Below are 21650 nucleotides of genomic sequence, written 5' to 3'. Positions count from 1 at the left end.
TATATATGAAGCAAATGAGACTGATATTTGTGTTATTTAAAATTAGATAATGACATTAAGGGAGTATATGTGCAATACCACAGTCACCCTCAACCAACTGAACAGCGGTAGCCCCAATCACTTAGTCGTATCGGTCGGCTTCTTCCGAACAGCTTTGACGTGCTTATGCTCATTCATGTCACCCCCATCGTCTAGTATCTCTCTCACTGCATCAGGGGACACATAGTTCCAATCATAACTTGTATGAGTAGTTGCCGCAAATGCTCGGAATTTGTCGAATCCTTCGTTGAATGCCAACTCCAGTTCACTATGGTGGTCTTCGCATCGCATATGGTTCATCAAACAACCTTTCATTTCATCATTCATTACTGTATCCAACTCCTCAGCTTTCAGCTTCCTTTTATGACTCAGCTTCAAGTACTTGTTCTTTTGGGAGAACGCTTTGTTCAGTCTAATGTTAAGATCAGCCAAAATTGCCTCGTCTTCAACACATTTCTTGTGCCATGAATTGATCAGTCTGGAATTATAATCCAGCTTGCCACTGACTGCATGTATTGCCTCTAATGGATCATCGGAGTCCCCCTCACTCCCAAATGATGTTGAAAAAGGAAGGGGTCGACGAGTACAATGTGGAAATAGAACCTGTGACTCCAATTTGTCATCTTCGATTGTGTTGTTGGCGCCTGAAGAGGTTGACATGCTTGAATAATCTTCTTTGTTTTGGGAGGATGAGGATTGCATATGCAATTTCGTTTGAGAAAGGGAACATAGGTTTATAGACCAACATACCAAAGCTTGTGTGTAGTCAACATATGTACTTTTTTTCAATTTAAAAAAAAAGAGGTGTCAGGTTTTGCTTTTCAAGCATGTCAACCTCACACTCTCCTTACACCATTGATAGTGGTTGAAAGAAACTCAATGGAAGTGACATCTACTTAGTTAACTCAACCAAACTAGTTAGGATTAAACTTAGATTGTATCAGACCAAAAATTAATTTATACATTGTCAACCAAATATTTTTTGGCGGGAACCCTTTTCTTGGTATTACTATCACCCCTTTCATATAAATTCTCCTTCCACACAAAACTCACTCCTCCACCGAATCTGTCTCCATCTACTGATACTCTCTCAACCAAACAAACTCATTCCCCCCAAAGAATGGATTTACTAACCAAGTTTGATGTGAGCATAATAAACACCCTCCAAACAAAGACCGCCTTCGACACGCAAGTGAGTCACAAGACAAGCAATGTCACATTCCTAGACAGAATGACCATTTTGTTGGAAGTTTTGAGTCTGAAAGAGTTGTTGCTTTTTGGAAGGAGAGGCATCTTCAACTTGGTGATGAAATCCAAAGGGCAAGGGCACGTTTGGAATTTGTTGAAGGCCAAATTGAAGATGACAAAAGGCAGGCCAATCTGGATAGGGCGAAGTTGCAGCGCATGAAGCGTAGACACAAACGACTTCGAAGTGTAGCTGTTCAAAAATACAAGAACTCATCTAATGCAGTGGAGTCAAAGAAGCGTGTGATGCAAGCTGGATTCGACTACTTCCGATCCTATGCAAAACTCGTCGTACCCGGGTTTGATTGGTCATCTATTACCATTTCTGACGTTAGCAAATATACTCAGCAAGGGAAGTAACCATTTTGGTTCTCGTGTTTGAGCAGAGGCAAATCAGTGGAATTGGAATTTTCGTTAAACTCTGCTTCAAACCTATTTTGATGCTAACTACTATGGAAGATTTAAACCTTAATATTTTGATGTCTTTAATTACGAAAACACAAGATGCAAAGAGCCCATCTACTTCAGTCATATGTTGCTGCCATGTCCATTTTTTTATTATCATGTATCAGATTTGGACATGGTTGCATCATATGCAATGTTGCCTTTATTTATTATATGTTAGGACAAGGTTTATGGAAAAGCTTTTGTGAGTGCGTTTGTGACAAGGTTATGGAATTATTATGTACCATTTATATATTGTTTTTTGTACTGGTTCATCTCCTACTATTTCTTGCTTTCTTTATATTTTATGTTTGTGGAATCCCTCTCAAAGTTAACATATACTGTGAAAAAAATGCAGACTGAATATATAATCACTCATATAGACTAGGACAAATATTCACTAAGGGTTTTAAAATTGCTTCACTTGTGTGAGGTTATTGAGAAAAAGTATGGCATTATTTTATGTGATTGGACATGATTGAAAATATATTACTGATTCCCAATGCGGCGTCATATGGACAACTTATTGAATACCTCTGACGTGTTAAAAACTCTAGGTGCAGTTGCATGTGGACAACTTATTGAATACCTCTGACGTGTTGAAAACTCTAGGTGCAGTTGCATGTGGACAACTTATTGAATACGAACTGACGTCTTGAAAGCTCTAGGCGTAGTTGCAATGATGGCTTCAAAGCATGTGCAATTATTATTTATGTACATTATTATAAGAAAACATATTATTGTATATAGTGAAACTAATTATTGTATTATTACAAATTATATATCGAATATTATCCGAAATATACGTGTTAACGTGAATTAGGGTTAAGAGGAAAGTGAGTTATGTAAAAATAATTTTGATTTTCTCATTGTGAAACGGATGCTTTATAGGTTCCCCTAGTTTTATAACGTCAGAAGGAGGCCGGAAAAATTTTTGGGGCATTTTTTGGATTTTCCTAGAATTTATTACCTATTTTCACAGATTGTTGCACTAAAAAAGCAAAAATAATAGCAAGAGGACACCTGGCGCAATCTCAGCCCGTCACTTTTGACTACTTGCACAAGTGTACGTCAGTCAACATGGCCACATCCTCCCTTTTTACCCTAAATTATTATTTTATTACTTTTCCTTACAAAATTCATAACTAAATACACAAAAATTAGAAAAACGATCCGAAAATTGCTACGAACTCATTGACACTCCATCTCCCTTGCTGAATTCTCCGATTCATTGTTACGCATTTTTAAAAATAATTCCGAACATTAACGGGAGATGCTTGTTGAAGTAGGTTATTGAAGTTTAAGTTAACAAACATCAATACTTAGGGTTAAGAGGAAAGTGAGTTATGTAAAACAATTTGGATTATTTCATTGCGAGACGGATGATTTATAGGTTCTCCTAGTTTTATAACGTCACAAGGAGGCCGGAGTAATTTTCGGGGCATTTTTAGGATTTTCCTACTATTTATTACCTATTTTCAAAGATTTTTGCACTAAAAAGGCCAAAATAATTGCAAGAGGACACCTGGCGCGATCTCAGCCCGTCTCCTTTTACCACTTGCACAAGTGTACGTCAGTCAACATGGCCACATCCTCGCATTTTACCCTAAATTATTATTTTATTACTTTTTCTTAGAAAATTCATAACTAAATACACAAAAATTAGAAAAATGATCTGAAAATTGCTACGAATTCATTGACACTCCATCTCCCTTGCTGAATTCTCCGATTCATTGTTACGCATTTTAAAAAATTATTCCGAACATTAACGGGAGATGCTTGTTGAAGTAGGTTATTGAAGTTGAAGTTAAGAAACATCAATACTTTGGGTTAAGAGGGAAGTGAGTTATGTTAAACAACTTGGATTATTTCATTGCAAGACGGATGATTTATAGGTTGTCCTAGTTTTATGACGTCACAAGGAGGCCCGGGTAATTTTCCCAACCTTTTTCATGAATTTCCAACTATTTATTACGTATTCTGATGCCTTTTTCCACGAAAATAGTGAACCCTAATTGCAAAAAGACACCTGGCGCAATCTCAGCCGGTCACCTTTCAGCACTTGCACAAGTGTACGTCAGTCAACATGGCCACATCCTCCCATTTTACCCTCAATTATTATTTTATTCCTTTTTCTTGGAAAATTCAGAACTAAATACACAAAAATTAGAAAAACGATCCGAAAATTTCTACGAACTTATTGAGATTTCATCTTCCTACTGAATTCCCTGTTTCATGGTTATGCTACATTAGTATTTTATTATTATTTTTCCACAATTATTATAATTATTATGATATTACTTTTTAGGCTGTCCATTTGTTAATTATATTTAGTCCAACTTTTTGAAAACAATTTTATTTTTCGTGCGAATAGGCCATTTGTAGTGCTCATCGGAGTTGAAGTTCTTCAATTTGTTAATTTGTTAATTTTTTAGGTTTAAGGGATGTTTTGAAACATAATATGGAAATATACAAGTCATCCATTGTACTCCTTCCACACAAAAAAATTATTCAACGTCATTCATTGTTCAACTTTTGCTTAAGAAACGTGTAACCAAATCATTTCGGATATGCTAAGTGGGAAAATGTCATTCCCAAGCACTGGTGAAAAGACACATATTTACTCCATGCATGACTTTTCGTTTACCAAATATGAAGATTGGGGTCGGTGAGCAAAATATCTGTGTCAGTACAATGTCATTCCTAGCCGTCTATGATGTAAGTAATAATTCCGCTATATAATGAATATTATACATTTATATATAAAACGGTTTATGACAAAATACCAACATTTAAACAACATTTAAACAACATTTGTACAACGTAGCCAGCCAACCTAGAAGTGAAGAGAAGCAAGTCCACAATGCATCAAAACCGTAAATTCGTACTAAAACTAATGCAAAAATACGTGATTCCCTCGCACAACATACTCACGCATCAGTTTGAACCAAAAAATACTCTCACGGTGCCATTTGCATCGATTGCAACAAGTCCAAAAGGCAGGATTTATCTTGTCTTCACTAGGCCAGCCTTGAATAACAAAATACCATTCATTGTTGTTACAAGCGCTGCAGCGATTGAACTTAATCTTCCCATAGTCAAACATATCTACAATATGTCTTGCAACAAATGCTCGGCTTAATCTTTGTGTCAAAGCATCCCTGGTTCCTTTCATATCAATGTTGTTACGTTGATTCAAAGAACACAAGAATTGTAATGCATCCTCTTTTGACTGACCAATTCCGGACATACCAAGTAGTCCAACTACATATGCCGCTTCCATATGGCCTGCCGTGGCTGCAATGCGCATCCCATACAACGCTTCCACCTTACCGTGCCTGAAAAAAAGATCGAATGCTTCTCTAAATATTGACTCAGGGTTATCGCAAGCCCTGCATTGTTGCAAGAAATGCTGGACCGCAGGCCTGGCATGGTACCAGCTAGGATGGTATGGGTACTTTGCCATTGAAATGGTGTTCCACACTTGTGGACTGTTTGCCAAAGTTTGGAACAATGGGCACACAGATGCCATACGGAAGAGATCTTCCGATGATTGGGTTGCCACGTATAACATCACTTGAAACCAAGCGGACTCCGGGATGAAGGCTTCGGGCATATCCAAATGGAGATGCTTCCTTCTCTTTCCTCCGACTGTAGTGAAGTGTTTCGAATTCATTGAAAAGTTTTTGGAATGGAACGATTTGAGGAGTGGCAGAGGGGATAAATGAGAATATTTGGGGTACACGTTTTGTTTTAGCCTCTGTTTATAGTGTTTTGAAAAGGTGTTTCCAGTTGGGGTTTTTTCAAGTTGACCGTTTTTAAACAAACTGAACCCAAGTGAATTAAAACTGAAGACAAAAGAAGGGAAAACGTCATAACGGTGCATAGAGAGTCAGACAGTCAAAAAGTCAATTAAATGGCTATTTGCATAGCCATTTTTGGGATTTTCCCGCTATCAAATTCATTGATACAAATGTGATGGATTACTGACTAGTGACAGAAGGTCCCATCATATACTTTTCATTTTCTCACACCCAACTACCCTTAGTAATGTTATTAAAATGGAACCAATAATGATGGATTCTTATCCAACTAGTTGCCTTAATGAAATATAAATAAAATAATAAATTTGAAGCAGTGTCCCCTCATTTTTCAGAAAATATATTTGGTAGTGAAGTAGGTTATATTGCTTTTCGGGCTAAAAGATGTCACAATGCTGACGGTACAGGTGTCGAGATCGTGACCAACCCACCAAATGATCCGAAAAGAAGGATAAAATTGGATTTGGGCAGAGATGAGAGAGAGCTGAGTGAGAAGTTTAGGGTTATGAGTGAAGGGGTATGAATGACAACTATGAGTGAGAAGGTATGAGTCCGAAGAGGTTTCAGTGAGAAGATCTGAGTGAGAAGAGGTACAACTGAGAAGATTCAACATGTCTTCGTCTTCATCTCCCGCTCAAACAAAGAGGTGTCACTATTGTGGAGCTACAATGGTGCTTCGGGTTTCAAAATCTGACAAAAATCGAGGGAAGCCATTCTGGAAGTGTCTAACCTCCTATGTAAGTTTTAATTTAAAGAATATGTATGTGGGTGAAAAAAAACCTATGTCTAACTCTGACAGAATTATTTTCCATATATGATGCCTGCAATTAGGGAGCCACCAGTTGCAATGGATTCGAATGGGTTGATGTAACCTCCGCTGAAGCAGAACATCAAGATGACACGTATGATGCTAGAGTGCTGAACATGCTGAAGTCCATTAAGGACTTGGTATTAGTTTTATTAGTTGTATCAATTGTCATATTATTTGTTCTTTTAATGATCATTTAACTGCACGGTTTGAAAGATTGTGAAAGTTCTCCCGCACAAGACATGTTGCACGCACCACCAATGAGACCCTAAACCCATTTTGTAATATTTGTTCTTCAAATACGTGGATTGGCATTGAATTTCAACAAAAGCATTAATTTGTTTGAAACCCAGCAAAAACGTTCCAACACTTACTTTAAAAAAACAAGTAATAACGAAGACGATAAAATCACAATACAGGCCCAATACGATAAAATCATACGAAGCATTAATTTGTTTTTATTGCTCCGATATTGAATGTTTATTGACAATTTATTGATTGTTTACATGTTTATTGAAGGTTTATTGATTATTATATCCATGTATTTCGCATGTTATTGAACCGATAGTGAATGTTTATTGAAGCTTTATTGAGTGTTTCCTTCTTTATTATTGTTAACTGCATGTATTTCTCATGTTATTGAACCGATATTGAATGTTTATTGAAGGTTTATTGATAGTTTGTTGCATGTATATGGAATATCATTGCCCCAATATTGGATGTTTAATGGGGCCACAAGTATCACTCAAGTAAGAATGAAGGGGGGAAACGGACCTTATTCTTTCTTTTAGTAGGAAGAACAACTGTTAAGTTTAATTTCCTATTCAATACGACTTCCTTATGGTTGGTGTACTTGGGGACTGAAGTATATTGCATCATTATTGTGGGCAAGGGCATGTCTATTGTGTGTATATTGCATGTCTATTGTGTATATATTGCATGTCTATTGTGTGTATATTGCATGTCTATATTGCATGTCTACTGTGTGTATATTGCATGTCTATTGTCTGTATATGGCAGGCCAATTTTGTGTATATTGTTTGTCTGTTGTGTGTGTATTGCTTGTCGAAACGCAAGTGAATTGTTTTTCATTTTGTGTATATTGTCTTTGTTTCTACTTTTATGCTACTGAGCTGCCGAAAACCAATACAATTTAGACACCTATTAAGATGCAACACATTGCGATTAATGGTGGCTTGCATCAACAATGACATATCACTTTGCAATGATGTAATACACTTAAAAAGCCATCTTCAAATCCCAATTCACATATGCAGTCTTAAAATTCCAATTCAATGCAGTTTGGTTAACAAACATGTAAATGTCATGAAGGAGTTAGCGGTAGAATTCGAAAAGGACCCGTACGTCTCTATTGTGTATTTACATTAGTTTGAGAATGGACATTCCCAAAACCTTCTCATGTACCATTTGTCATCTTCAACCAATATCATGGCATGTAAGCATCTCCCCGTGTTATCTCTGCAGCCAATTTCAACCGAAAAAAGGGCATGTTCTGCGAGGTGCAAGTAGCTAACGGAAGCTGAGCGCTGAAAAGCTCAATGTACTTCAACACAAACATGCCACAATCGCCTCTGAAGCAAAACAAGAACTCGATCAATTCAACTAATGACATTCTAACGTAATTGACAATTGAAAGTAATAAAATTAAATAAAAAGTTGTGCTTACTCATTAGACTGTTGTGGAACATCCACACGCTCTATTGGCCACGGACACCACCAATCTCGGCTGCAATTGTTTGCATAAACACCTTCTTCATAAAAGTCGATGGTGTTGAGAAGATTTGGAAGCGTAATTGATAGCGGGGCGAGTTCTTCCTTTATGATGTCATCTGGAATTAGTGAAACCTTTGAATCGTACACTTTGATTTCACACAATACCAGATCAATCATTACAGCCACCCAATGCTTGTACTTCGTCAACATAAATGGGGTATACACCTTATAGACGTTCTGCCAATCCATCCCACACGGAGGAACCTTCCCATTTACAACGTTTAGTAAACTTTTTCTGATTTTCCACCCAAGCTGCTGTTTTTTCCTTTTATTATCCGCAAAGCAAGTACGAATGTGATTCTGTGAAATACAAAACAATCAATGGTTAAACACCTCCACTATTGTGTGTATGGATAATGTGTAATTATTAACGGCACTTGGTCAAGGCCGATGACATACCATAAAAAAAAACATCGGTCGTTGTCCAGTCCGCTATTTCTACTTCCTCCAACTGTTGTTGTCGCTTCCGGATGAGATACAACCCCAAATCAATGTGCTGCAACATGTTTTTCTTGTCAATCTCATAATCTATGTACATTAAAACAAATGCATAATCAATTACACTTACATCTCCTTTCAGCCAACCATCAGCTTTCACGAGGGAAGCGAAGAATTCAATCTCAGCTTCCACGTTGCCAAATTGCATCACCAAACTATGAATATAAAACAGTTTTAGAACACTGTATATTAAAAATTATATACAGTCATGCTTCTATCTTATAATTGCAAGGGACTTACTTTGGGTCCTGGCGCCATTCCCAACAAAGTTTCAGCAAATTCACCAGATCATCATGCGGAATCGCCTTCATTGGGTCTAACATCTTCAGTCCGGTTGTCTGTGCCCCAGTTTTTGGAACCAATTCACTGCCTTCAATGATCTTCCACATAGGAATGATCCTCTTCCTTTTCCGTAATTGGACCCCTTGTGCCACAGCTTTACCTTTATCATTCAACCACACGTTCAACTGAGATAGCACAGCTGTAGGTTGATCCAAATCAATGTCCCCGATAGTAAACTCAAGCTGTGTCCCCTCCGTGCTCTCGCCAATGTCACCCCCAAGCAACATGACTTCATTATCTTCTTTCTCACATTGGTTTCTTTGCACTTCCTTTTCCTCACTTCTTTGTCTTTTCACTTCCTTGCCCTCCTTTTTTTTCCTTTGCAGTTTCCCTCCCTTGCTGCTTTTTCTTTTCACTTCCTCTCCCTCACTGCTCTGTCTTTGGGCTTTTTTCCCTTTGCTACTTTTTACTTGCACTTGCTCTCCTTCACTTGTTTTCCTTTGCCCTTCCTCTACCTCACTTGGTTTTCCTTGCACTTCACCCCCTTCAATCCCCTCCTCTTCCTTTTCCTCTCCCTCATTTCTATTACTTGGCCCTTCACCCCCTTCAATCCCCTCCTCTTCCTTTTCCTCTCCCTCATTTCTATTACTTGGCCCTTCACCCCCTTCAATCCCTTCATCTTCCTTTTCCTCTCCCTCATTTCTGTTACTTGGCCCTTCATCCCATTGAATGTCATCCATTTCCCCATATCCCTTAAATAGATGTGAGACGACACAACGATTCATCCTCTGTTTCAGTAAAGCTAGGTCCCTCCTTACTTCCTGCTCAAACTGAGGACCTAAACATTGGTCCAACAGTTTTTCCATCCGTATGACCTTTAAGTGAAGGACGTCTTTTTCCCGCTTTACTTGAAACAACTCGGACCTCAACAAGCTTACCACCTTGTTCAACTCATCAAGATCACCACATGAAGAAGGAATTGACTCTGCCGAGACAACAGCAGGGCGATCCTGTGGCCAACTCCAATATGGCTGTCTCATTTCCTCTTCACTCGGACATAGCGCCCGCAACTGAACTGACTGTTTCAGAATACAGACAAGAGTCATATTAAATCATTCTACTTCATAATTTCATTCAATCTTATCAATAGTTCCAAGGGCTGCAAACCAAACCTCTTTGCTCTGGAAAAAATAATTGTTCAACTTTCTCATCTCTGGAACAGACGTAGTAGTTCTCCATCGCAAAATACGCGGGACAGCGGTCGGATCAACAACCTTGCAGTAATTCAGGTCCGCCATTCTAGGAATTAATTCATATACCCAAATCTACACAATTCACAGGACAAAAGTCATTATTTATGTTTTAAAGAAAAACAAAACATAACTGACATGAACATTATTACCATGTACCTGGAAAGCATACGTGAAACCTTTAAAACTCCAGCCACTCCTTTGCGCTTCACCATGCTTATCCTTCTTGCCCTTCTCATTTCTCCGGCTTGTTCCCGTTACCTTACTTTTCCCCTTCCCTCTTCCCTCTTCATTTTCAAAGCTTTTCACATACTTTGTTGGTGCAGAAAATAGACTGTCTTGGGTTTTGTCAAAGGACACCGAACCCCACGGATACCTGTTGAACGCATCCAAGTCCTCTACAAGGGTCAGGTAATTTAGATTGATGTTCAAATGTTTGTCCCTTCCCAAAACCACTAACTCAGCAAAGTAAACAAGAGCTAGCTTGTAGATGTCATCTTCCTCTGTGCACCTCAGAAATGCTTCTTCTAAAGCATTGCATGTAATTCCTTCGTCTATAAAATATCTTTTCTGAAGTCTAATTTCATCACTCTCTCCACTGGAAACTTCAGGCACTTCCCCAAAACGAAGCCCTGTGATCAAACAGAAATCCTGACGAGTGAACTGAGCAACGTCACACCCTAATAAGAAACTCAGTCCATCCAAGTCTTTCACACCCTGCCCCGCTACTCTACGCAACACAACCCCATGCACAATCTGCCCGCTAAACTGAATCTTATCTATATTCAGAAGATGGCCAAAGCATGATGTCTTGAATTGTTCTAATTGTTCCGCACTCAACTTCGCTCGAATTGCAGCTAGAGATGAATTTGCATGTGAGCAGTTGTTCACCCGTGACGAATATGCCTCTGCCTCTGGCCATACCAGCTCCACGTTGGATCCCATTTCCTCAAATACAATGTGAAATAACGTGAACACATATACTACCATGTATTTGCACAATCACAACTAGTCAACCAGGCACATTACAAATTTTACAAAGTACATGAGCATAGGGATTACTGATCACAGGCTTTAACATCATCAACGCAATGTGACACATTTTGTGCAAATACATGTTAATGCAATGCTTATGTGAATTACAAACAATTTCACCTGTTTTATTTATGGATCCATACTCGTGTGAGTGCAATCTAGGCAAGTTCTGCACTTCACACACATGACAATTATTGTCATTTCATACACAACACAAACTAAATAAATAAGAAATATAGTGGAAGGAAGCAAAGCAAAGCATCTACTCTGCTATCTGCTTGCTAAGCAATTGCCACATCCTTCTTTCTTTCTAGCTTTTTCTTCAGTCAGCCACAATCGTCATAGATCAACCTTTATTTCAAATGCTTTGCACTTTTATTCATGAGTTTATTATTATCTGTTCTCATTTATCATAGGCAAATTTAGTAACAAATGAAATAATATTTATTTCAAAAAATATATAAATTCTAGCGCCAGAGAGGTACTCTGCACTCTGCACTGCTTCAAATGTGGAAGGTTTTGAGGGCCTCCTCCAATTCAACACCATTATCTTATTCATATCATTACTAACATGTTATTGACATGTTATTGACATGTGATTGACTTTATTTTCATTCGTTTTTTAACATATACCCAAGCAAAAATTAACATGCAATTGAAGCACAAAGAAGAGATGCCAAATCCAACAACATTGATGGTACAAATTGGGGAAAACCATTACTCTAACCCTAAACTCAAATTCCATAAATTACTCATCAAATGCTTTGCACTTCTATTCATGAGTTTATTATTATCTGTTCTCATGTTTCTCAGGCAAATTTAGTAACAAAGGAAATCATATTTATTTGAAAAAATATATATATACATATTCTAGCGCCAGAGAGATAATCTGCACTATGCACTGCTTCAAATGTGGAAGGTTTTGAGGGCCTCCTCCAATTCAACACCATTATCTTATTCAGATCATTATTGACATGTTATTCACTTGTTATTGACTTGATTTTCATTCTTTTTTTAACATATACCCAAGCAAAAATTAACATGCAACTGAAGCACAACGAAGAGATGCCAAATCTAACAAAATTTATGGTACAAATTGGGGAAAACCATTACTCTAACCCTAAACTCAAATTCCATAAATTACTCACCAAATGCTGGTTATTGCAAGGCGTCTGTGTGGGGTGTTTCTGTTTCTTTGCTCCACAAATGGAACCTACCACTTCCAACCATACAGCTTCTCTCCTTCCCCTTCCACTGCTTCGCCCCTTCACTGATTTGGAATCCACACCTTTGCCCCTTCTACTCAAAATAACTACTTTTTCAGGGTCTGGAGAACGGAGTGGCGAATCGTTGCCTTCAACTGTCGTTAGCCGTTGCCTTCATTGGGTATCTCAGACCTCTGGGTTTTAGAGAGATGAGTTTTTTCTGTTCAAACTTCGAACTTGCCTCTTCTGCTTCTTTTTCGGACGTCTTTCCCTCTTCTTCTTCTTTTTGGACGTGCTGGATATTCAATTCGGGTTTGGGTTCCCCACCTACCCAATTGTGAAACTTTATCTCAATTCTCCCCAGCCCTTGGATTGATCTGATGGCTATAAAGTGAACCCCTTATAACTTACCCCTTATAACTTTCCACTCATTATAGTCAAGGTGAAAAAAATTAAAAATTAAAAAATCTTAAGTTAAGCCCAAGGCGCCGAACTTGGACTTCTCACCAAACTGTGCATAAATTGAAATATTTAATAGAAGCCCAAGATTTCTGAAGCACATAATATCTATAAAAATCTACTTTACAAACTTTACAAACTTCTTATGTGTACCAATTTCTACTCAAATTAATTTCTCTGTGGTGCTGAGATTCATCATAATTTTAGTAGAAATTGGAAGTTTTCATCATTTTTGCTTTAAGTCTCTCCTCCACTCACTAATAAAGATTACTCAAGTGAGTTTACAAAACATTTTTTTCTACTCTCTCCTGAAGACTACACTTCTTCTCAAAAGATTAGATCACTTCACATCTTGTATATGTGAAAACTAAATTAGCTCTACTTAAAACATTAAATTTGGATTCATTGATTTAAATGGCAATTTGACACTTCATAGAAATTTTTACATACATGTGTTAGTGTTTGATCACTTCATTTGTTACTTACTATATTTATTCCATGATTCTCCCTCAAGTTAGGTAAATATTATTATCAAACATTTCAATTCATTTGTGATATTTCTTGTCCATCTTTTAATGTACCCTGAAATCCATTAGCCACATATGATGACCAAAATCCACACTCTGTTGTTTGCAAACGTTCAATATACAACTTGCATCCACAGTCCTGACCCAAATGACATGTGGAAACTGTCAAGCTAACTGTAGGGAGGACTATATTTGATTTTACCTTAAAGACTGATCCGAAACTGCTAAAGTATGAAAACTATGAGAGAATATTTGTTTGTGGAAATTTTCTGTGTATTCTTCTCCTTGTAGGAGGTCATATTTATAATACAACGAAACCTGAATGGGCAAGTAAATAATAAATTCCTAAATCTATTTGCAGTAGGAAATCAGGAATTAAAGTAAATTAATTACAATTATAATAGGATTTCTTGGTGTGTAAGGAAAGTAAGTCAATATCCACAAGTCACGCCAACACTCCCCCTCACGTTGGTGCATAGATGTCGCCAATGCCCAACTGATCTAGTGAATTGTGGAATGCTTTACTAGAAATTTCCTTTGTCAAAATATCCGCCAATTGATCCTCGGATTTCACAAAAGGAAACTGAAACACTTTAGCCTCAAGCTTTTGTTTGATGAAGTGTCGATCCACCTCAACATGTTTAGTACGATCATGCTGAACCGGATTCTGTGCAATGGCTATAGCAGCCTTGTTGTCACAAAAGAGATTCATTGTGGATGTAGGTTTATACCCAAGTTCAGTAAGCAACTTTCTTAACCAAAGAAGTTCACAAATCCCTTTAGTCATGCCTCTGAACTCGGCTTCTGCATTGGATAAAGCTACTACATTCTGTTTCTTGCTTCTCCATGTCACCAAATTACCTCCCACGAATGTGAAGTAACCCGATGTGGATTTTCTATCTGTTACATTACCTGCCCGATCTGCATCTGAATAACCATCAATATTTAGATGACATGCTTTGAGAACATAAGTCCTTTTCCAGGTGCAGACTTCAAATATCTAAATATCCGAAGAACTGCATTCATATGGTCTTCACTTGGAGAGTGCATAAATTGACTGACAACGCTGACCGCATAAGCAATGTCTGGTCGAGTATATGACAAATAGATCAATCTTCCCACTAACCTTTGGTATCTTTCTTTGTTAGTTGGAACTTGATCCAGATATTCTCCAAGATGATGATTCTGAATAATAAGAGTGTCCGTAGGTTTACAATCTAGCATTCCTGTGTCTGTCAACAAGTCTAAGACATATTTCCTTTGAGAGAGAAATATGCCTTGCTGCGATCGAGCCACCTCAATTCCCAAGAAATACTTGAGTCCACCTAGATCCTTCATCTCAAACTCCGTAGCCAGATAGTCTTGTAGCTGTGATATTTCCTGTTTATCATTCCCAGTAATAATCATATCATCAACATAGATTATTAATGCTGTTACCTTCCCTTTTCGATGTTTCAAGAACAGAGTATGATCTGAGTTGCACTATTTGAAACCATTGTTCTTCATTGCCATGGTGAACCGTCCAAACCATGCACGTGGTGATTGTTTCAATCCATACAATGCTTTTCGTAACCTGCAAACTGTTCCAGTCTGAGTAGTATTATATCCAGGAGGAATGTCCATGTACACCTCCTCCGTGAGTTCGCCATGTAGAAAAGCATTCTTTACATCAAATTGGTGTAGTGGCCAATCCAAATTAGCTGCAAGGGACAATAAGACTCTGACGGTGTTTAACTTTGCAACTGGAGCAAAGGTTTCTTCATAGTCTATACCATAGGTCTGTGTGTACCCTTTTGCCACAAGTCTTGCCTTGTATCGCTCGATAGATCCATCTGCATTGTGTTTTATAGTAAACACCCATCTACATCCGATAGTTTTTTTTCCTCGGGGTATAGTCTCCAATGTCCAAGTCTGATTTTTCTCAAGGGCTTTCATCTCCTCTTTTATAGCTTGGACCCACTTAGGATCTTTCAATGCTTCAGAGACCTTGGTTGGAATATGGATAGCAGACAACTGATGCACAAAAGCCTTGAGTGGTTCAGACAGCTTCTCAGTGGATACATGATTTGCAATTGGATACTTGGATGTCTTGCCAATATCAGGTGAATAACGGTTTGGTGGCTTCCCACGATTTTGCCTGAAAGGTAATTGATATCCAATAGTTTTATCATCTAAATGCACAAGTCTAGTAGGAGTAGTTACCTCAAGGATATTCTCAGGAGATTGGTCTGTTGGTACTGTTGAGTTAGAGGGGGGGTCTTCATCTTGTTGTTCTGTATTGTCTGTAGGTGTGAGACTCGGATCAAAAATATCTTCGCATGGATCAGGTGGGTCAGGCAATTGATCGCTATGAATGGGCGATTGGTCGCTTTTCGACAGAGAGTAATCTCGTGCTCCAGACTCGGAATGATCAATCATTTCTGTACAAAGGAGAATTTCTTTATTTTCCAAGTTGCTCCAATTCTGCTCTTCACTTCGTATCTCCCCCTGAAGTGTAGAATTGGATGATGGGTCATGGAAGAACAGCTCAGATTCCAGAAAGGTCACATCCAAAGTGACATAGGTTCGTTGGGTAGGAGGGTGATAACAGCGGTAGCCTTTCTGATGAGTGGCATAACCCACAAAAACACAACGAAGCGCACATGGATCAAGTTTGCTACGTTGATTTTTGTGGAGATGAACGAAAGCCACACATCCAGTGAGTACCAAAACAGAAGGCAGAGGTCTGTGTTGTGCAAGCACCTGTAAGGGAGTTTTAAAGGTCAGTACACCAGAAGGCATGCGGTTGATTAGATGAACTGCGGTGACAATAGCATCATCCCAGTGATGGCGAGGAACATGAGCGCCAATCAGAAGTGCTCGGGCGGTTTCAAGAAGATGTCGATTCTTTCATTCAGCAACACCATTTTGTTGTGGTGTCTGAGGACAAGTCGTCTCATGGATAATTCCATGTTGTTGGAAGTAAGTCTGAAAGTCATGATTGACAAATTCTCCACCATTGTCTGAGCGAAGAATCTGGATTTGAGCATTAAATTGAGTTTTCATCTGTTTGTGGAAGGACTGAAAAAAGGAAAACACTTCGTTTTTATTCTTCAGCAAATAAAGCCATGTCATCCGTGTACAATCATCGATGAATGTGACAAACCATCGAACACCAGAAGGAGCAGTGATAGGAGAAGGTCCCCGGACATCAGAATGAATTAACGTAAATGGAGTAGTACACTTGTTCGTACTCAACGGGTAGGGCACACGGTGACTCTTGGCCAAAATACAAGTATCACATGTGAAGTCGGAGTCCTTGAAACCTGAGAATAAATCTGGTATAAGATGCTTCATATAACTAAAAGACGGATGTCCCAATCGACGGTGCCCCAACCAGATTTGCTTTTGTTTGCTATCAAAGGGATGTGTCACACTGTTAGCCATGCCGGGACTGAAGTCATCGACATAATATAGCCCCCCTCTCTTAGTACCACGACCAAAAATCTCCTTAGTGTGAATATCTTGTTGCAAACAAAAACTCGGGTAAATGAGTACACAACAATTCAATTGTTGAGTAAGCTGACTAACTGACAACAATTTAGTGGATAAAGATGGAACAAGTAAAGTATTAGACAATGTGAGAGAGGATGAGAGTGCAACAGTGCCAGCCCCTGTCACAGGATAAGTAACACCATTGGCATTTGCAATACAGGTTCGTCGAGGTTGTGTAGTATTCAGAAAATCATCAGGATCAAACGTCATATGATCAGTTGCACCGGAATCAATTATCCAGCTCCTGGAATCAATCTTATCGGAAGTATGGAATCCATAACCAGTACCATTACTGGTCATATTGCATTGTCCTCGATCTATAAGAGTAGCCCACCAATTGGGGTAGCCATGCGATTTAAAACAAGTCTCACAAGTGTGTCTCGGATCACCACAATATGCGCAATCTGGTCCATGTGTCGGGGTCGTTAGTCTAGAAGTCATAATCTGTGCAGCGGAAGATGCATAGGATACAGGTTGAGTAGGAATTGGGATCGGAATCTGAGCCTGAGTCGGGGCCGGAGTCGGAGTCGAAATCGGGATCAGGGTCTGAATCAGAGACAAATTCGGGGTTGGGGTCATCATCGGAGTGGGGGTCGGGGTCGTCTTCGGAGTCGGGGTCGGGTCGTCGTCGTCATAGTCGGGGTCGTCATAGTCGGGGTCGGGGTCGGGGTCGTCAAAAGAGGATCCTGATTCTGGATCGGGTTCGGGGTCAAAGTCTGCATCTGTAGGAGCGGAGCCATCTGGGCACTCAACTCAATGATGTTGGTGGAGAATGAGAGAAGGAGTCGGTGGTGCTACCTCCATGAGGGTTGAAAAAATCATCAACCCCCATAGCAGCGGCGGGGGTTTGAAACTAGAGTCAGCAATTCCAAGATCGCCGCTTTGATACCATGCTAAAATATGAAAACTATGAGAGAATATTTGTTTGTGGGAATTTTCTGTGTATTCTTCTCCTTGTAGGAGGTCATATTTATAATACAACGAAACCTGAATGGGCAAGTAAATAATAAATTTCTAAATCTATTTGCAGTAGGAAATCAGGAATTAAAGTAAATCAATTACAATTATAATAGGAATTCTTGGTGTGTAAGGAAAGTAAGTCAATATTTTGGTTGCACAAACAACAGCGGCCAAGTCAAATAATGGCAATTCCAGATCTTCCTTTTGGCCGGGCTTCAGTTCTCCTGTGAAGTACGTAGTGAAGTAAATAATGTAGTATGGAACCTTAGCTTAGAAACCAGAGAGGCAACAGAAAATTTTTTCTATAGAACTGAACCTACCTATCTTAGAAAATGAAGGGGCAGAAGAGTAGAAAATCAAATAGCTTACCATATTTTTGTTGCTGGTTCTTCCACACATATAATAGCAGGGTAAGTCCCAGGATCAGCAGTCCAGTAGACAACACAGTACTGGTTACTATGATCTTTGTATTGTGTCCTTGATCTAGGAATGAAGTATTTGAAAGCAGAAGATTGAGGAGTCAGAAATTCATAAAGAAAAAGATCTTTACTTTTTATCATCCAACGAACAATTAATGCTAGTTTCTGAGACAGTTCTAAAGAAATATTTTTCTAACAATGTCAAAAGTTTTCTGGCTCTATCTTGTTTCTAATCATGTCACTGTTGGAAGATTCTTTCTTCTTTTTTCCTTGGTGGCTTTTATTTTTCTTTCAAACATTGTTTTAAACAGCAAGATGATTCCATACCTAGTTCTGACGAAGCCATTCTTATGTAAATATCTTGCCATTTATATTGGCATATCTTATATCAACCAGATCGCTGAACCACAGCAAGCACCCTTCCTCCATCTCGGATATCCAAATTTGAAAAAGCAGCGCAGGAGCAGTTGTTCATGCACATCATCTCACATTCCTTGAAGTTCATAATTGTGTTATACTAGGATTGTTCTGTACTTTATTTCACCCCAGAGTACTTCTTAAAGGTGTCTCCACTGCAATTCAGTTGGCTCTTTCTCACACATCTATATGACCAATCCAACAACTCCCAGTCTTCTTGAAAGTCGGTATAAATCCTTTCAAGCAGCTACATAATGGGGACTTGTCAATACAACATGCACAATTCGGACCACATATTCCATATTTGTCGCAGATATCAGTCGTTGCTCTTAGATAAACAACCCAACCTTGGTTTCCATCACTCCTGATGTAGCTCGGCCCAAATCCATCTTGAGTTAACGCCAGCCTGAAAAGAGTTGAGCTGTTGAGAAGCTTATAACCATAATATACTTCATCATCATTATCCAACACAAAATCATATGTTGGATTTAAATTATGCATCCCACTAAATTGGATTCCATTCCATGGTGCAGTCCGATATTTTATAACAGAACCCTCCCTCAGAATTAACTCATGGTACCCATAAGGACCAAGTTGATATGGGTAATGTCCTTGAGAAGGATCCTGGGGGCTTTTCCAAGGTGTAAGATGCCAATTAAAACCTGTGATTTTGTTCCTAACAAGCTTCATACCTGGTATTAATGTATCACTTGGGTAATCAAAACTCTGCCATAAAATATTATCAGAGTCATTCCGACCATTGCCATCTATCACAAGAAGATTTTCGGAATCTAAAATCTGTTCCACTGGATTCTGTGAAGAACTTGATGTGTTGGAAGATCTGTAGTGTTCTTATGGACGGCAGGGACAAGAATTCCAGGGCTGCTCAACTTGAGTGCACCTGATGAACCAGTGAGGGGTGTGTTTCTTTTAGTCTGCACTATATATGGAGGGTCTGACTCTAATTAGAAGATAATTGTATTAATTTGGTAAAGCTTTGTCTGTAACTGTCTCGCACCCTAAAAAAAATTTCACAATTAGCAGCATTGGCAATACTTGATTAGAAAGCAGAAACCCTACATTATATAGTTAAGTTGAGTAGCTGGGAAGACAATTAGTAAGCTTTCAATACTAAAGTTGAATAGTGGGGAGACAAATTACTAGAGTTTCAAGTTCAGATAAATAGGATGAATTTCTCATAAGGGATCCCCTTTCACTGTAGCTTGGAGTAGAATTCGTTTTGACACAATATCAATTATCAACGTAAACACGTTCCTATTTCTAATGCATGTCTACCCCCTGTAATGTTCCAATCTAGGGTAATAACACTGCTAGTTTCCTATAACATTCTATTTCTAAACAATATCAATTATCAACGTAAACACGTTCCTATTTCTAATGCATGTCTACCCCCTGTAATGTTCCAATCTAGGGTAATAACACTGCTAGTTTCCTATAACATTCTATTTCTAATGCATGTCTACCCCTGTAATGTTCCAATCGAGGGTAATAACACTGCTAGTTTCCTATGACATCCTATTTCTAATGCATGTCTACCCTTGTAATGTTCCAGTTTAGGGTAATAACACTGCTAGTTTACTATCATGTTGCTATTTCTAATACATGTCCAACAAAGAAAAGATGAAGAAAGAACAAACCAGACCAACTCAAAATAAGTTGAGACCAAATAGTTAATACTATTATGTCATAGAAGTACGTTGTTAATACTCTGTAATAGAAGTACATTGTTAATACACTGTCATAGAATTACATTGTTAAACAAAAATAAGATCCATAACTGAAATAGTAATAAAAGATAAATCGATCATCAAATCTTAAAATACATTTCGAAAATCAACTAAAATCCGAAGAGAAACACATAATTGAAGCAAAAGATCAAAAATCTCAAGTCCAAACCAAACAACGACGACGACGACAATGACGACAACGACGTGGCGAAGAGGAGTAGAGCTCGAAGATGAGGAGTAGAGCTAAGAGCATTTGATCAAGGTTCGTTCGAGGTCTCGAACAATCCGAAAAAAAAAATCAATAGAAGCAAGATTTTATTACAAGAATCGAAGGTGAAATATTGAAAATTGTAAATTAAAGATGAAGAATATAGTTGGACCTGAGACTGAGCTTCAATGGAAGCGCCTCTTGCTCCAACACCAAAGAAAGCACCAACAAAAAAGGAGAAAATAAATATGATTTGGATTTTTGGCAGATTTATTTTTTTGGCAAATTTGAATTTTTGGCAAATCTGGTTTTTTGGCAGATCTGTGCAGATTTTTTTTTTGTCAGATCTGATTTTTTTTCTCTCAAATCCATAATGCAAGGGCAATATGGGTATTTATCACACACAAATAAACTAAAAAAACAGCTATTAAATTGAAAATTTTGACAGCTGTCAATATTGGAGGTTTTTTTTTGGTGTGTTTATAGTTTTTAAATAGTATAGGGTTTCTTTATAAGACTATGTCTAAGATTGGGTATATAATTAAATTTCTATTATTAAAAAAAAGGACCCTAGTAAAGCCGTGCGACGATACTCCTTTTATATATTATATGATACAAATATTATAATATATTATCTAATACTTGGAATATTTACTCTAAAATAAACAATATATTAGGTTCTTTTTGTCTCCCGTAGGGCGCTGCTTATAGGCGACTATATGACTATCCTGCCTTTCTTAGGAAACGGATAGGAACTTGGATATTTCCCGCATGAAGCATGGAGACCTCCTTTTAAGAAATTTTTGGTGCACCCTGCTTCTCCCTTAGGACGCTTTTTTAGCAAGCTGCGTCTCCAAACGGAGGCTTCTAGTCGTCGCCCTGCATCTCCCTTAGAACGCTCCTTATGGGCAACTGTGTGACTATCCTGCCTCCCTTAGGAAATGGATAAGAACCTGC

The 21650-nt window shown here is 38.4% G+C and overlaps 1 protein-coding gene and 1 long non-coding RNA gene across 2 annotated transcripts; both read right to left on the bottom strand.

The window, feature by feature from the left end:
• Positions 1–4621: 4621 nt before the first annotated feature.
• On the bottom strand, positions 4622–5404 carry LOC117619220. The gene has a single exon (XM_034349124.1). It carries the CDS (start codon positions 5402–5404, stop codon positions 4622–4624), a length of 783 nt encoding a protein of 260 aa, XP_034205015.1.
• Positions 5405–9914: 4510 nt separating this feature from the next.
• On the bottom strand, positions 9915–10387 carry LOC117620620. Its single transcript, XR_004584826.1, has 3 exons — positions 10341–10387; positions 10104–10256; positions 9915–10010 (listed from the first exon to the last, which is right to left on the bottom strand). It is a non-coding gene; the product is annotated as an uncharacterized LOC117620620 (long non-coding RNA).
• Between the last annotated feature and the right edge of the window lie 11263 nt (positions 10388–21650).

This window comes from Prunus dulcis, chromosome 1, assembly GCF_902201215.1.
Source record: "Prunus dulcis chromosome 1, ALMONDv2, whole genome shotgun sequence".
Taxonomy (NCBI): domain Eukaryota; kingdom Viridiplantae; phylum Streptophyta; class Magnoliopsida; order Rosales; family Rosaceae; genus Prunus; species Prunus dulcis.
The sequence above is the reverse complement of the archived record's forward strand: the minus strand, read 5'-3'. Positions and strand labels throughout refer to the sequence as shown.